The sequence below is a fragment of the Oncorhynchus kisutch genome, linkage group LG28 (genome assembly GCF_002021735.2).
Source record: "Oncorhynchus kisutch isolate 150728-3 linkage group LG28, Okis_V2, whole genome shotgun sequence".
NCBI classification, from domain to species: Eukaryota; Metazoa; Chordata; class Actinopteri; order Salmoniformes; family Salmonidae; genus Oncorhynchus; species Oncorhynchus kisutch.
In genome coordinates this window covers 65,280-82,882 of record NC_034201.2, presented here as the reverse complement: position 1 = coordinate 82,882, position 17,603 = coordinate 65,280, and the positions used below count along the sequence as shown (strand labels likewise).

General features: G+C 43.2%; 1 protein-coding gene across 1 annotated transcript; it reads right to left on the bottom strand.

Moving 5' to 3' along the window:
* Positions 1-281: 281 nt before the first annotated feature.
* LOC109872736 (wiskott-Aldrich syndrome protein family member 3) lies at positions 282-15,827 on the bottom strand. Its single transcript, XM_031808337.1, has 9 exons — positions 15,536-15,827; positions 9,820-9,978; positions 9,443-9,577; positions 6,754-6,907; positions 6,418-6,547; positions 5,309-5,481; positions 4,106-4,372; positions 3,525-3,904; positions 282-3,348 (listed from the first exon to the last, which is right to left on the bottom strand). The coding sequence occupies exons 2-9, from the start codon at positions 9,950-9,952 to the stop codon at positions 3,191-3,193; spliced, it is 1,530 nt and encodes a 509-aa protein (XP_031664197.1). The 5' UTR covers positions 9,953-9,978; positions 15,536-15,827; the 3' UTR covers positions 282-3,190.
* Positions 15,828-17,603: the final 1,776 nt, after the last annotated feature.

The window sequence follows — 17,603 nt, the reverse complement described above, 5'->3', positions numbered from 1 at the left end:
CCGAATGAGCTGTCCCATCCCATGTTGTGGATCTTATGAGTTCATTTGTCCCTATGCCCTTCCTGCCGTCGCAGATGGCCAGATGGCCTGACGTGGTGGGTGGTGGTCACACTGTACATGCAAAAAATAACGACATACAAATGTCTCTCAGAACTAGTGCATAAATTGGTTGTTCACATTCGAGTGATACGGTACAATAGGGAAGTTATGTCAATGGAATAGACCAACGATTAGCAAAAAAAAACAGCCACAAGAGGATCCAATACAAAAGTAAGGCCTCGTAACACTTATTTCATTTTATTACCCCCTCACACATGCCCTTATTATTTACAGGTTCGATCAGTGTGATAGTCATTTCATATCTAGATACCCAAATTCATTTTTACAAGCAGTGTTACAAAAAAAATCTATACAACAATGAATTGTAAAACACAGTAGTTGTACAGACACATGACTTAATAGAACACAGGGGCAGTATGTTCGAAACACTGCTATGAACTCTCTCTCATCTCTTCCAGTAGAACGTTAGTCAAAATGGACGACAAGCCCACCAGCAATCAGATACTATCTCTCCAGGCCTTCAACATAAAAGAAGTGAGTCAGAAAAGAAGGAAACAGCAAGGCATTGAGATATTCCCTTTCGCTGACACGCACACCACGCACGCACACCACGCACGCACACACAAAGTACAATAGAGAAAATAAACCCCAAAATAATTTCCATGTTAGGGTCTGTCTTACACAGTGGTCATTAGTCAACCAGCAAATCTTTAGCAAATTATGTAAACCAAAAACGACAACTGATGTTAAACACTGCCAGTTAGGGTATCAATACTCAACCACAACACTGTAAACAACTGATGTTAAACACTGCCAGTTAGGGTATCAATACTCAACCACAACACTGTAAACAACTGATGTTAAACACTGCCAGTTAGGGTATCAATACTCAACCACAACACTGTAAACAACTGATGTTAAACACTGCCAGTTAGGGTATCAATACTCAACCACAACACTGTAAACAACTGATGTTAAACACTGCCAGTTAGGGTATCAATACTCAACCACAACACTGTAAACAACTGATGTTAAACACTGCCAGTTAGGGTATCAATACTCAACCACAACACTGTAAACAACTGATGTTAAACACTGCCAGTTAGGGTATCAATACTCAACCACAACACTGTAAACAACTGATGTTAAACACTGCCAGTTAGGGTATCAATACTCAACCACAACACTGTAAACAACTGATGTTAAACACTGCCAGTTAGGGTATCAATACTCAACCACAACACTGTAAACAACTGATGTTAAACACTGCCAGTTAGGGTATCAATACTCAACCACAACACTGTAAACAACGGATGTTAAGCACTGCCAGTTAGGGTATCAATACTCAACCACAACACTGTAAACAACTGATGTTAAACACTGCCAGTTAGGGTATCAATACTCAACCACAACACTGTAAACAACTGATGTTAAACACTGCCAGTTAGGGTATCAATACTCAACCACAACACTGTAAACAACTGATGTTAAACACTGCCAGTTAGGGTATCAATACTCAACCACAACACTGTAAACAACTGATGTTAAACACTGCCAGTTAGGGTATCAATACTCAACCACAACACTGTAAACAACTGATGTTAAACACTGCCAGTTAGGGTATCAATACTCAACCACAACACTGTAAACAACTGATGTTAAACACTGCCAGTTAGGGTATCAATACTCAACCACAACACTGTAAACAACTGATGTTAAACACTGCCAGTTAGGGTATCAATACTCAACCACAACACTGTAAACAACTGATGTTAAACACTGCCAGTTAGGGTATCAATACTCAACCACAACACTGTAAACAACTGATGTTAAACACTGCCAGTTAGGGTATCAATACTCAACCACAACACTGTAAACAACTGATGTTAAACACTGCCAGTTAGGGTATCAATACTCAACCACAACACTGTAAACAACTGATGTTAAACACTGCCAGTTAGGGTATCAATACTCAACCACAACACTGTAAACAACTGATGTTAAACACTGCCAGTTAGGGTATCAATACTCAACCACAACACTGTAAACAACTGATGTTAAACACTGCCAGTTAGGGTATCAATACTCAACCACAACACTGTAAACAACTGATGTTAAACACTGCCAGTTAGGGTATCAATACTCAACCACAACACTGTAAACAACTGATGTTAAACACTGCCAGTTAGGGTATCAATACTCAACCACAACACTGTAAACAACTGATGTTAAACACTGCCAGTTAGGGTATCAATACTCAACCACAACACTGTAAACAACTGATGTTAAACACTGCCAGTTAGGGTATCAATACTCAACCACAACACTGTAAACAACTGATGTTAAACACTGCCAGTTAGGGTATCAATACTCAACCACAACACTGTAAACAATTGAACAAAGTGCCAAAATGAAAGGAACATCCCTCAGATAACAAAAAGCTGTGTTGACAATACGGTTACGGCTACAGCATCATATGTCCAAAAGTATCCACCCACCCGATTTAACACTTGATGTGACATCATCTTCATATGCACAGTTATCACAAACAGCACAGCCAGAATAGAAGATGACTCTAAATAATACTTTTCAATGAACAAATATTTAAGTGCATCAAGTTAGATGAGTTGAAAGAATGCCATAGCATCTTCACCTAGAAAACAACATCTGTGGTGTTGGTGTGGCTCAGTTACAGGTGGAGGAGATGCATTGAAAATCTAAATGCAACTGAAACCACAAATAATATTCAAACTACAATATCAGGACTCATGAAAGAAACACTTTTATACTGGACCATAAGTAATATATTATACTATATCATATTATATATATAAGTATAAGCTTGCTGTGGCTGCTTTCAACAGACCCCCCCAGCTCGCGGGGGCCCCAGCGCCAGATCCACTGTGGTTTCCTCCAAGCCCATATCTGACTAGATAATGGATACTGTCATACTGTGTAAGCGTCTCCTCATCTACTTTCTCATCTACTTCCTCTAACAAGAGGTCTATCAAGACGTAGTGTGCGATGACTGTGTGTGTGTGTGTGTGTGTGTGGTGTGTGTGTGTTTCCTGTTATTGGAATAGCAGCACTCTGTCGGTAAGTAAAGTAAGCCTAAGCCCTCTGCTCCGTCTCAGTCTGACCACTCGTTCTCCTCAGGCTCCGAGTCCTCATCTGATTCGCTGTACTCCACTGCGATGCGTCGGGACAGGATGGTGGCCACGTCGTTCCCCACTGGCTCCTTCTTGGCTTCCTGCTCACGCTGCTCCTGCACCTTCCTCAGCTGGATGCCTGAGGAACACAACACAACGGTCATCTACTGTACAGATGATACGTACTACAAATTGTCAAAATACATTTTCCATACAGTAAATATGTTACTAGAATAGTAGCTTTCCATGTACAGTAATGCAGACAGATCATGTAGTGTAATCCTGGCCGTTCCACCTAGAACCATAGGGTCTCACCTCTGCGGATGGCTGACAGCAGGTCGCTGCGTGCGTCACTTATCGGGATGCCTAGCACCTTGCCCTTCCTTGGCAGTGTTCCCACAGAGGGGTGTATGGCATGGGCTGGAGAGGGAGCGAATGTTGGGGGGCCACCAGGTGGGGGTGGAGGAGGGGCAACAGGAGGTCCTCCAGTGACAGGGTGAGATGGAGAGGGGACATAGCCAGCGGGTGGGGGCGGAGGGGGTGAGGGGCTGTAGGGGCGGGACAGGGTGGCCACTGTGCCAGGGGCCAGGGTGGGAGGCCCTGATTTGCTGTCAAAGGCCGTCTGGGCTGAGGGGATGAGGGGAGGAGGTGGGGGCGGGGCCGGAGGGATAAAGTGCTCTGGCATCTGGTGACCGCTGTGGACCAATGACAGGAAACCAACCAAGTCAGACATAGTCTTTCTCACCATTCCAGCACTACATCATTCATGTTGGATGAGATAAATACCTGTGACATTTACTGTAGATAGAAAAGGCTTTCAGACTTGAATTCAGCTTAGATAAAATAGCAAAAATGGGCACAGAAGGCGGGACAAGAGGGGTAGCTGGCTAACACACCTGGCCTCTTTGGAAGCTGCGGGCCGGGGTCCGTTCAGGGATGGGTCTGCAGGTGTGGGTCCGTGGTGGGGCTGCATGCGGCCCAGGGAATGCTGGCGGCCTTGAGCTGCAGTGGTAGCAGCAGCAGGGGGGCGGTAGGCCCGGTCCAGGGACTGGGTCTGGTTGGGGCCTGTTAGGTGCTCTTTCCCATCAGGACCCAGCACAACTCCCTCCTGGGGTGGGTGGTTAGGGCTGGCAGGGTAGGACTGTTCATCAGACATACCAGACCTGGAACATTTCATCCACAGACAGAGGTCGACGAGGAGCAAAAGGGATATCTTCCAAGACGTTCAGTATACACCTAGTCTCATGTCAATGGACATCCACGTTTCTTTATTTGCCATCTAAGAAGACCCTATAACTTGGTAGTCAAACATTATACTGTGAGTACAATGTAGAATACTACATGTTAAAGGGATATCTTCCAAGACGTTCAGTATACACCTAGTCTCATGTCAATGGACATCCACGTTTCTTTATTTGCCATCTAAGAAGACCCTATAACTTGGTAGTCAAACATTATACTGTGAGTACAATGTAGAATACTTCATGTTAAAGGGATATTTCGCGATTTAGGTGATTTTTCTACTTACCCGGAGTCAGAATAACTCATGATACCATTTTTATGTCTCTGCGTGCAGTTTTATTAAAGTTAGCTTAGCGCAATTGCTGAAAGTCTGCTGGTACAGTAGCCAGCTCCTCTCAAAAGCAAGGAAACAGACCTTCTAAATACCCCAAAGCTTGGTGGTTGGTCATTTAAAGTCTTACAAAGCTATACATAGTAATCGATATTTTCTAAATGTGCTTATTTGACTGATAATCATAAGAAACAAGATCCTATTCACATCCTCACTCATAGAGATGTATAGAGGTCACAACGTTGTCTCTGTTCCATTATGGCGTCTGTGAGCGGACGGGCAGCGCCATTGAGAAACATACAATGTTGAGCTCTCTATACATCTCTATACCTAAATCTCCAAATCTCGCAGTATCCCTCTAAGGAACATGGAGGCGTTCAAACATTTAGGTAGATGGCAGCAGATTTTGTACATTTACATTTTGTGATTAGCATTTCCCCATATTACACATAATATCTATAATAATATATACAGTAATATATAGTAATTGTTCCTTGATTGATTGATTCAGTGCATCCCTACTGACCTGTCTGGAGAGAGGGATCCCTCAGAGGACATGCCATGGTAGGGTGAAGGTGTGAGGCGGGTGTCTGGACGGAACTCCTTGTCGTAGGCCATCATGTTCCACTCCTGACGGCGGTTCCGGGCCTTCCTCACCTTCTTCACCTCCCGGCTGGGGTCCTCCACCTGTTTCTGCTCCTGAAAATGACAAGGACGGTGACTACAGCCGAAATACAGGGATATGGACTGCGCCAGAGGATTCCCTTATGCGGTATAAACCCTACATATGGGAAAAAACTATCATCGACTATCATCATTATGGGACAAACATAAACCATAAACAGGACATGTAAGTGCTCATTTATTATGTATAAAATGCATTTCAATTCCGCTACGGTTCCTTAGATTAGTGGTGGACCTTCTTAGTCTTAGTTCTTAGTAAATAAATGAGCACGCCTCCTCTAATTAAGTCAATTATAGGAGCGTGGGGCGGCAGCGTAGCCTAGTGGTTAGAGTGTTGGACTAGTAACCGGAAGGTTGCGAGTTCAAACCCCCGAGCTGACAAGGTACAAATCTGTCGTTCTGCCCCTGAACAGGCAGTTAACCCACTGTTCCCAGGCTGTCATTGAAAATAAAATAAGAATGTGTTCTTAACTGACTTGCCTGGTTAAATAAAGGTCAAAAAAAAAAAGCTATACAGCTTAGTAGTGTTTGTAAGAGGTGTCTCATCTTGCTAAACACATATGACAAGGCTATTCCTCTATCTTGGTCTAAACACACGTCCACATCCCCAGGCTTAGGACGCTTGTGCGCAGACAGTCTAAAAGGAGCAAGGAGCTAATCCTGACGGGCCTGATGGTCAATGGCGGAGGGAAGGAGAGCGGATCTGAGAGGGGAAAAAACAGCTAACAGTCATGAGAGTATAGAGGATAAGAGAGAGCTGTTCTCGTCTATTAATGTTATGTATTATGTCATGTTTCATGTCCGGTGCGGACCCCCAGGAAGAGTGTCCTAATAAAATACCCCCCAAAAATACCAAGAGCCAGCAAAGAGCTTGCAGCGGAATGTAGCGACATGTGTGAGAGTAGTGATTCATCATCGACGCACATAAGACACACAAACAAACTCACACACCTTGTCACCCGCCTTCTGCTTCCTCTTCTCCTTCCGCTTGTTTTCTGTTGCTTGGATCATCTTCTCCTTCCACAGGTTAAAGAAGTAGGATGGGTCTGTGTAGAACTTCAGACCATCCTTTTTGTCATCCCTGTATGACAACACATCCTGACCTGAGACTGTGCTTCGGCAATGCAATTGACACCTACACTTTATATATGATACATTATATAACTATGTTATAATGCACATCATTTGCACATCCCCAATGCTTAATTCTGTATCCTGTACCTAAGGAAAAATGCAAAGACTAAAGTGGGGTTCAGTAAGTTGTTATGTGTTTGGATGAGGGTTGACCTGTAGGGGCTGAGGATGTTGAGGGGTGGAGGTTTGTCACAGCGATGGTACATCTCCATGACAGGGTTGAGGATGGAGTTCCTGGACACCACCTGCTGGTCCTGGATGGTGGAGCTCTTGAAAGCCTTCCTCATGTTGATGTCCTGCAGCGAAACTGGGACCAGAATGCCAAGAACGAACACAATGAATGAACCCTCAAACACTGACTCATTATCAGCTATGAATGGCCACGGGAACCCAGTTTGCATGAGGACGTTTAGAAGTTCAATAACATGAAAACCAACCACATTCATTAGTGGTGGATCAATGCTTCAACACAGTTTAATAGGACCGCAAACAGAGGCTCATGAATCATGATTAAGGTGATGCTAAATGGGATACATACAGTGCTTTCGGAAAGTAATCAGACCCCTTGACTTGACTCCTCCACATTTTGTTATGTTAGAGGCTTATTCTGAAATGGATGAATAAAAACAAAGGCCCTCATCAATCTACACACAATACCCCATAATGACAAAGTGAAACCAGGTTTTTAGAAATACCTGATTTACATAAGTATTCAGACACTTTGCTATGACACTCGAAATTGATCTCTGGTGCATCCTGTTTCAATTGATCATCCTTGAGATGTTTCTACAACTTCATTGGAGTCCACCTGTGATAAATTCAATTGATTGGACATGATTTGGAAAGGCACACACCTGTCTATATAAGGTCCCACAATTGACAGTGCATGTCAGAGCAAAAACCAAGCCATGAGGTTGAAGGAATTGTCCATAGAGCTCTGAGACAGAATTGTGTCGAGGCAGAGATCTGGGGAAGGGTACCAAAACATTTCTGCAACATTGAAGTCCTCAAGAACACAGTGGCCTCCATCATGCTTAAATGGAAGAAGTTTGGAACCACCAAGACTCTTCCTATAACTGGCTGTCTGGTCAAACTGAGTAATCGGGGGAGAAGGGCCTTGGTTAGGAAGGGGACCAAGAACCCTATGGTCACTCTGACAGAGTTCCCCTGTGGAGATGGGAGAACCTTCCAGAAGAACAACCGTCTCTGCAGCACTCCACTAATCAGGCCTTTATGGTAGAGTGGCCAGACGGAAGCCACTCCTCAGTAAAAGGCACATGACAACCTGCTTGGAGTTTGCCAAAAGGCACCTGGTCTGATAAAACCAAGATTGAACTCTTTGGCCTGAATGCCAAGCGTCACGTCTGGAGGAAACCTGGCACCATCCATTCGGTGAAGCATGGTGGTGGCAGCATCATGCTGTGAGGATGTTTTTCAGCAACAGTAACTGGGAGACTTGTCAGGATCAAGGGAAAGATGAACAGAGAAAACCTGGAGCACCCAGGTTGTCCTTCCAACAGGACAACGACCCTCAGCACACAGCCAAGACAACACAAGAATGTCCTTGAGTGGCCCAGCCGGAGCCCGGACTTGAATCCGATCGAACATCTCTGGAGAGACCTGAAAATAACTGTGCAGCGACGCTCCCCATTCAACCTGACAAAGCTTGAGAGGATCTGCAGAGTTGAATGTGAGAAAGTCCCCAAATACAGGTAGTGGTCACGATGGCAACACCCATCCGTAGCACGCGCTCCAGCAGGTGTATCTCACTAAAAGCCAACACCTCATTCGGCCGCCTTTCGTTCCAGTACTCTGCTGCCTGTGACTGGAACGAATTGCAAAAATCGCTGAAGTTGGAGACTTTTATCTCCCTCACCAACTTCAAACATCAGCTATCTGAGCAGCTAACCGATCGCTGCAGCTGTACATAGTCTATTGGTAAATAGCCCACCCTTCTTCACCTACCTCATCCCCATACTGTTTTTATTTATTTACTTTTCTGCTCTTTTGCACACCAATATCTCTACCTGTACATGACCATCTGATCATTCATCACTCCAGTGTTAATCTGCAAAATTGTAATTATTTGCCTACCTCCTCATGCCTTTTGCACACATTGTATATAGACTCCCCCTTTGTTTTCTACTGTGTTATTGACTTGTTAATTGTTTACTCCATGTGTAACTCTTTGTTGTCTGCTCACACTGCTATGCTTTATCTTGGCCAGGTCGCAGTTGCAAATGAGAACTTGTTCTCAACTAGCCTACCTGGTTAAATAAAGGTTAAATAAAAAAAATAAAAAATAAAAATTGTAGCGTCATACTCAAGACTCGATTCTGTAATCACTACCAAAGGTGCTTCAACAAAGTACTGAGTCTTTACTCAGTAAGTACTGAAGTGCTTATGTAAATGTGATATTTCAGTGCAAAAATTCTAAAAAACAGCTTTTGTTTTTTCATTATGGGATGGTGTGTGTATGAAAAAAATACAATTTAATCCATTTTAGAATAAGGCTGTAACATAACAGAATGTGGAAAAAGTCAAGGGGTCTGAATACTTTCCGACTGCACTGTATACAGTATTCAGCGTATCCCAGGCTGTATAATGGAAATCAATGTATTGGTGATTGCAGCAGCAGTGAGTCTGTGGCTCAGCTGTGATGCACGAAGCCCTGGTGAAGCCCTTGCATTATGCAACGGTATGTTTTACTTCGCTAATTAGCACGGTGCGCTTAATTCGATGCTTATTCACGCTCTCATACCATATGCTGGGCTGCAACTTTGACTGAGTATCATCATGCTATAGCCCCTCATAACCCCTGTCACCCGCCGCCTCCACCTACCCTCCTCCACAGTGGAGTCCAGCTGGGTGACTTTGACAGCCAGCAGGTCCACTCTCTCCTGGAGGCTGTTCATTCTCATGTAGAAGCTGTTGGCCTCGTTGAACAGCTCCCCGAAGATGTCCTCTGCATGTCGACCTGCGTTCACAAAAACACACACAACATGCATTAACAGAGGTCAGGGTCAGAGTAGGGCTATGAGAATGTACCTTTAAAATAACCCATACATTGCATGTTTGAAGAAAATAAAAAATACTGCCTGAAATTGTTTGGTTAAGATTTCATTTCCATTCTGCATTCAGTCAGTCGGTGTCAGTCAGTCAGCAGACAGACAGTCAGTCAGTCAGCAGACAGACAGTCAGTCAGGTGTGTAGACTTACTCAGGCCCCCCAACTGTTTGATGATGGCTGCCAGGGTGCTGTTAGTGACACACTCCAGCTCGCTGGTGACCCCATCCGGTACGGCTCCACGGCACAGGTGCCTGGGCTCGATGCATCTCTTCACCAGCGGCATGGCGGCTGCGCCCTACACACACTCACCTACAGAGAGCCAGGGAGGAAAGGGTTAAAAAAACACACACAAAAAAACGCTCCAATTAACACATTCATTGCGGCTATAGAACAATAGAACTCAGTCTTCAGTGGAGCAGTCTATATTGAACGCCATGTTGTGTGACACCTCAATCAGAGGCACTGAATAAAGAAAGAGTCAATAGGCGGGGGAGAGAGAACGGAGAGAACCCGATAGAAACCATGGAATTAACCGACATCTACAGCAATGGTGCAATCATATGGACTAATAATGAAAGGTGTGCTGGACAAAGACCTAGTATTGTCAAAGAAAAGAGGTTGAGAGTAAGCATTTATGAAAGGTCATAACTTCATTAGTATGACACTGTGATTACAGAAGTACTTTACTATGTTTGAAAGGAAGGGCAATCAAAGGAAGCCTGGAAATTAGGATTCAAAGGTCGGGGGGCACAGACTAAAGAACCAATGAAATATTAGGACAGTATCATGGCCTATTGCATCATGGATAGTGTGTGATTGGCAGTGAGTGTGTGTGTGTGTGTGTGTGTGTGTGTGTGTGTGTGGGTACGAACTCTGTGCTCAGCCCATCAGGCTAATGGGTAGTGGCCATCTAGCCTGAATCTCTCCCCACACAGCCCTAATGCAGGCTGGCATGCCTTTACACAACCGCCTGGCATTCATTTACACAACCGCCTGGCATGCCTTTACACAACCGCCTGGCATGCCTTTACACAACCCACTGCCTACTGCTCAGCATGTCCCTATAGTGGAGACAATGGAAGAGACCTCTCTTCCTTTGGCTTACGTCCCTCTTTCACAAGTGTTCTACCTCCGATCTCTCTCAGTTCAATCACTGTATTTATAGGCCTTTACATGTCGTGTCTCTTTCAAGCACTGGTCTAAAAATATAAAGAATAGCAGAACAAAAATAACCCAATAAGCATATCCAATGACAAAGAGTTTGGATCCAATGAGAATGGGCTTTCATCTTCATTTGGCATTTGGGCATATCAAGTCTAAAAACAGACTTACCTACAGTAAGCTTACAAATGTTGCTCGTGAGATAGTACTAATGTACCTTATCGAATGAAGGCTATTCTGTTCATGTCAATGGATGACTAATGTCTATTATGTGATCGTATACAACAAAGTGTATTGCATTGGGGGTGTGTGTGGTGGGGTTGTGAGTAGTGTGCATGCAAACAGCAAGGGGCTCTACTATATCAGAGCTACAGTCTGGGGCCATCACCATGGCAACCTCCAAGGACCTTCCCTTATGCTCTGTTGCCCATTGCAATGTGATGAGAAGAAGTACATTTGAGAGAAATAGAACAAAGCAATCATACACATACTGTAGTACACTGCAAATAGAAGCATTGGACCAAATGAAAAAGGACAGAATACACAAAACATATAAACATAGGACCAGAAAGACAAAGAACATTCGTTTTCCTACATTAGTATATCATCTTGGAATGTCAGGCTTTAATTATATGTCTCCTATTTCAAATAAATAGGCCGAGATGTTCCCCAAGGCTACAGAGTCCTTTTTGCAGCTGTCAAAAATTGCAATAAATTGGCACGGTAAAATAGCTAAACATGCGTAAACAACCTCAAGGGGAACCTCTAGCAGGGAAATGCAACCTCATGCACGGAGACTATCACAGAGAGAGACGGGTTCATGATACTCTCTGGAGGATGGGAGTATGGCCTTTTAGCATGTCTGCTCTGCAGCTCCTTGGTTATGTGTATATGTACAGTTGAAGTCGGAAGTTTACATACACCTTAGCCAAATACACTTAAACTCTGTTTTTCACAATTCCTGACATTTAATCCGGGTAAAAATTCGCTGTTTTAGGTCAGTTAGGATCACCACTTTCTTTTAAGAATGTGAAATGTCAGAATAATAGGAGAGAGAATTATTTATTTCAGGTTTTATATCTTTCATCACATTCCCAGTGGGTCAGATGTTTACATACACTCAATTAGTATTCGGTAGTATTGCCTTTAAAATGTTTAACTTGGGTCAAACATTTCAGGTAGCCTTCCACAAGTTTCCCACAATAACTTGGGTGAATTTCAGCCCATTCCTCCTGACAGAGCTGGTGTAACTGAGTCAGGTTTGTAGGCCTCCTTGCTCGCACACGCTTTTTCAGCTCTGCCCACACATTTTCTATAGGATTCAGGGCTTTGTGATGGCCACTCCAATACCTTCACTTTATTGTCCTTAAGCCATTTTGCTACAACTTTGAAAGTATGCTTGGGGTCAATGTCCATTTAGAAGACTCATTTGTGACCAAGCTTTAACTTCCTGACTGATGTCTTGAGATTTTGCTTCAATATATCCACATAATTTTGCTTCTCATGATGCCATCTATTTAGTGAAGTGCACCAGTCCCTCCTGCAGCAAAGCACCCCCACAACATGATGCAGCCACCCCCATGCTTCATGGTTGGGATGGTGTTTTTCAGTTTTCAAGCCTCCCCCTTTTTCCTCCAAACATAATGCTGGTTATTATGGCCAAACAGTTCCATTTTTGTTTCATCAGACCAGAGGACATTACTCCAAAAAGTACAATCTTTGTCCCCATGTGCAGTTGGAAACCGTAGTCTGGCTTTTTTATGGCGGTTTTGGAGCAATGGCTTCCTTGCTGAGCGGCCTTTCAGGTTATGTCGATATAGAACTCGTTTTACTGTGGATATAGATACTTTTGTACCTATTTCCTCCAGAATATTCACAAGGTCATTTGCTGTTGTTCTGGGATTGATTTTCACTTTTCACACCAAAGTACGTTCATCTCTAGGAGACAGAACGCGTCTCCTTCCTGAGCGGTATGACGGCTGCATGGTCCCATGGTGTTTATACTTGCATACTATTGTTTGTACGGATTAATGTGGTACCTTCAGGCGTTTGGAAATCGCTCCCAAGGATGAACCAGACTTGTGGAGGTAAAAAAAATCAATTCTGTGGTCTTGGCTGATTTCTTTTGATTTTCCCATGATGTCAAGCAAAGAGGCACTGAGTTTGAAGGTAGGCCTTGAAATACATCCACAGGTACACCTCCAATTGACTCAAATGATGTCAACTAGCCTATCAGAAGCTTCTAAAGCCATTACATCATTTTCTGGAATTTTCCAAGCTGTTTAACGGCAGTCAATTTAGTGTATGTAAACTTCTGACCCACTGGAATTGTGATACAGTGAATTATAAGTGAAATAATCTGTCTGTAAACTATTGTTGGAAAAATTACTTGTGTCATGCATGTCCTAACCGACTTGACAAAACTATAGTGTGTTAACAAGAAATGTGTGGAGTGGTTGAAAAACGAGTTTTAATGACGCCGACTTAAGTGAAAGTAAACTTCCGACTTCAACTGTACGTTTACTATCTGGGTGAACTATCCCTTGGATCATTTATACATGACTCGCTCCCATTGCTGAGACCGCTGAGACCCCACCTTCCAAATGCTTATTTATTTACTGACATAGCTTATTGTTCAAATATGAATGAGTGAACTTTCTGTTCTCCTTTGTGTGTTAATTCTTCATGAATGATTACTTTCACACCCAAACACTGCTGTCCCCTCAAAAATCTATTGGCCCCCAGTCTGTTGCTGGCATCTGCTAACCATTACCCTCTTCCGCATTTTTTGCCATCCTTTCCATCGCTCACAATGCCCCTTTCTTGTTGGAGTTTCTCACTATTCAAACTAAGAGTGGCTCTCAGAATCTGGCTAAATGCTACCATTGATTCCCGAAACGTCAAGTTGTGTGTCTTTTCTCTCATCTCTCATTCTTGTCTCCTCTACTGGAGCCAGTATAGCATGCCGCCACAGCCTCAACAGTCATGGGAAGAAAACTGATTCATGAGTGGAAACCATAGCAACACGTCCACAGTGCTGCTAGCATGACACTGGCTCCAGGCTCCCTTTTACATAATCTATGTTCAGAACAAGATAGTAGAAACTCAATGATCTACTGCATTCCTCCCATCGTAGACCTAGCAGTTCAACCATAGTCAGTGGGTGAATCTATTCAAACTAGTTAAGAGCAGTTAGAATATGTAAAGATCAGCACAAATATACAAGCATTTGAGTCAAATATACAAGCACAACACCCAACTTGACAGGTTTCTCCTGTTGCTGAAATTAAGTGAATCCTCAAAGAACTGTATGGAGTCCATCGAAGTCATGACACCTGCCGAAAACTGCCAAAGTCATGACACCATAAGCTTCCTCCATTGCTTAAAAAAATTGCAAACTGTCACCGCAATTAAGACCCACATTTTATGGCCTACCCTTTGTAATCCCAAATCAATCAAGATTGCCAAACTACCATTTGAGTTGACAAATAAAACAAGACAACCAAGAATTGTCTGTCAATCATACAAGGTCATAGACTATCAAGGCCAACCAAAATGTGTTCCATATAAGCTCTGAGGCCCCCCTCCTATTTCTTTCCTACAAACTGTTTGAGGCCTTGGTTGCAGAAATGTGCCTCTTTTAATAAGAAATATGCAGGTGATATTTCAGACTAGTGATACTGCTGTTGTCTGTTGTCAATAACATATGCCATTTAGCAGACACTTTTATCCAACACAACAAACAGTCATGCACACATACATTTTACAAATGGGTGGTCCCAGGATTTGAACCCGCTAACCATTAACAAGCACCATGGTCTACCAACTGAGCTACAAAAGAGACCGATAATCTCAGAAACCCTGGACTTCTCATCTCATAGGATATACAGTATGCTTTATTTAAATAGTGCATTTGGGTAACACTTGTGCATCAGTTGCACCTGTGTAATTAGCAGGTTGACATTTCTGGGGGGGCTGAATCATGTTCTGTAGCAATTCCTTACTGTAGTATTCACGTTGTTTCACAGTAACCTAGTTCAGTAAGCCTAATTTCTTTGTAACTTCATAGTAATAGATGAGCAGATATGTGACTGCACCTGCAGCCTCGTGCAGGTACAGATTTATTTTCCCCCAAAAAAATATCCATTTGACTTAATTAGTAGTCATCCTTCATTAGACATCTGACTGACTAAAAATAATGACATCAGTGAGTTCCTGCAGTTGGACTGATGATCACGTCATACATCCAACCATTGCTGTTTCTGCACAAGCATGTGATTTGTAACGCAAAGGGAACAGAACAGGTGTTCGCTACGACCATAGGGCTACAGCAGTTAACCATTGTTCAAGTACAGCTGAAAATGGTATATTCGTGAATGTGAAGAGGAAAACCAATATATTGATTAGAATTGGCCAGGAGACGGGTGTCTCGAGTGGTGAGAGCGTCAATCTATGTCCCTAATTCCAAGGCACAACATCTGTCACACAAACATATACTTTTCTTTGCCATGCAAGCGTTTCTTATATTGTAAGATTATAATAAATAGAACCGGTGTCACCCGCATCCCCTCTCTTCTTGTTTAGCCCCCCCCCGCCCCCAAACACAAACACATTATATAATTGGAAATACTTATTGTGCAATGTATAATAATGATGTCTATCCTAGCGATCTAAGAAGGGTGAAATGGTACCTAAATCTACTTACCGCTGGTTTGTCTTTCCCTTTACTTTTTATTTGATTTATTTTACCTCCTCTCGTTGCCTGTATTATTTGGCAGCTATTTAGACATCGCGCGTGGAATAGATCTATAGGTCAAATGCGTTACTGCGCGCTACCATCACTACCGGTGAATTATCGAAGTCAAGGGAATGGACGACGAAGCTGAAATCTGGATTCTCTTATGTCTGCATGTGTGTTTCCTTGGCAGCGTCGGCTTTCCTCCGCGACCGTGGAACGCGAACGCTCTGCAGCAGCGAAACCACGACGCATGCGTACATGGGCTCATACGGACCACCACCCTGTGTTTCAAAGATGCCCAGACCCCACAGAACCGAGAAAAAACTAAACAATTTAATAGGCAAAATGACATACATGCTTTATCTGTCAAACAACAAAGAGCAGACGCATAATATAATGGCATACTGTAGCTGTGACAAAATGGCTTCATCCAATATGCAGGCCAGGTTATGTGATAATCACATGTTCCATGCATCAGGGTGGGGGGCAGTACTAGTGTGCTATGCTGTTGAATCTGTGGGAAAGGGGAATACATGGGACTCTTATTGTCGAGGGTGAGAAGTGCCTGTGTTGAGTTTGTTTGTGTAGTACAGCCTATTAAAGTGGAAAGAATTCATTAATTCATAGCTCAGTGCGGAATTAACCGGAAGCTTGGATGAACATTAATTCTTTCTCTTGCATTCACTCTACATCTCACCCACTAATGACAATGCAAAAGAGTCAAAAGTCATAAATATGTATGTAGATCAACAATGGCTCTTGTAGTTGTACCTATACAGTTCTTTATATTGGCAATAGGGTGATACTTGGTATTGCAATACACCGTATCTATGAGGCTGAAAGCAAATGTGTACCATTAAATCTTTAAGCAAAAGTATTCTGTTGAAAGGATAGGGGCATTTCAACATGGTTTATTCTTGATATCTAATGCTAATGAGGTGACCTTTGAAATGTTTTACGTCCTTGTTGCTGCACGCATAACATGGTTTCTAGTAAAGGGCAAACCAACCATCTACCCAAGACTAATGATGGAAGTTGGAAGACAATACCGATTCAAATATTGTACATCTGAAACCCTCCACAACAATAGCATGCGCATGATCATTGAGTCAGTGGCGGACAATCGTCTGATCAGAACATGATTACAAAATAAGAAAAGAACACGGGCCCATCCCGACCCTCGGAGAGATTGGGGATTGGTGATCTTCGAGAATCCTGCAGCAGTAGCGCCATTATGTATATTGCATGTTAGAACTGCGGAAGAAGACGACACAGATCATATTAATCTGTCAGGAAGAATGTACCAAAATAGCAACAGTCCTCTGGGAATGAGGAGGGAAACATATCTGTGTCTAATGGGACATACGCTTCCCCTTCAACGGCCACTTGAAGCTATCAGACAGGCAGAAAAAGAAGAGACCAAGTAAGAAGTGAAACGCTTGTGTGCTGCATTCTATGATCCCACATGGTGGCACTGTGGCTCTATGATTGGAGAGATACATCAGGTGGTTTCCCCTGTCATGCCATCCGTGACCTCTCACAGCCCTGTCAATGAGAGATGCAAACAGCAACAGCAGCGCAGTTAACGGACATTTCACCACAATCACCACACTGAGTATGCGCTTATTACTCACTAAATGTAATGCAAATATTAAAGTTTGACACACAGTATCAAATGTCTTCAGTCACATTGTGCAGCCTTGTAGACTAATACATATCTCATATTTACGTGTTTGGGCAGGGAGACATTGAGTATATCTCCTGTGTTCGAACAGGGAGTGGAGGGGGGCAATCCAAGCAGTGACATGAAGCAACGGCTTTGTCACCACACTGATTTGGATGTAGAGAGAGAGAGAGAGAGAGAGAGAGAAAGCCTGGAGGCCAGCTAGCTAGTTCAGACACAGCTGACGTGGTCAGCAGGGGGTGGGACAGACGCTGACCAACTTCTCTAACGTCCCAGAACTTTTTTTTTACACTCTCTCCAACCTCATTCTGCCATTAACGCACCCCATTATTTCCATTGTGTCTGCTACAG

Bases quoted from the DNA above. Each gene is read 5' to 3' on its own strand.
- LOC109872736 (XM_031808337.1), bottom strand. From the start codon at position 9,952: ATGCCGCTGGTGAAGAGATGCATCGAGCCCAGGCACCTGTGCCGTGGA. The intron at 3,905-4,105 runs GTGTGTTAGCCA...ATTGGTCCACAG, and splicing joins GCAGCTTCCAAAGAGGCCAG to CGGTCACCAGATGCCAGAGC. The intron at 3,349-3,524 runs GTGAGACCCTAT...TGTGTTCCTCAG, and splicing joins GCTGTCAGCCATCCGCAGAG to GCATCCAGCTGAGGAAGGTG.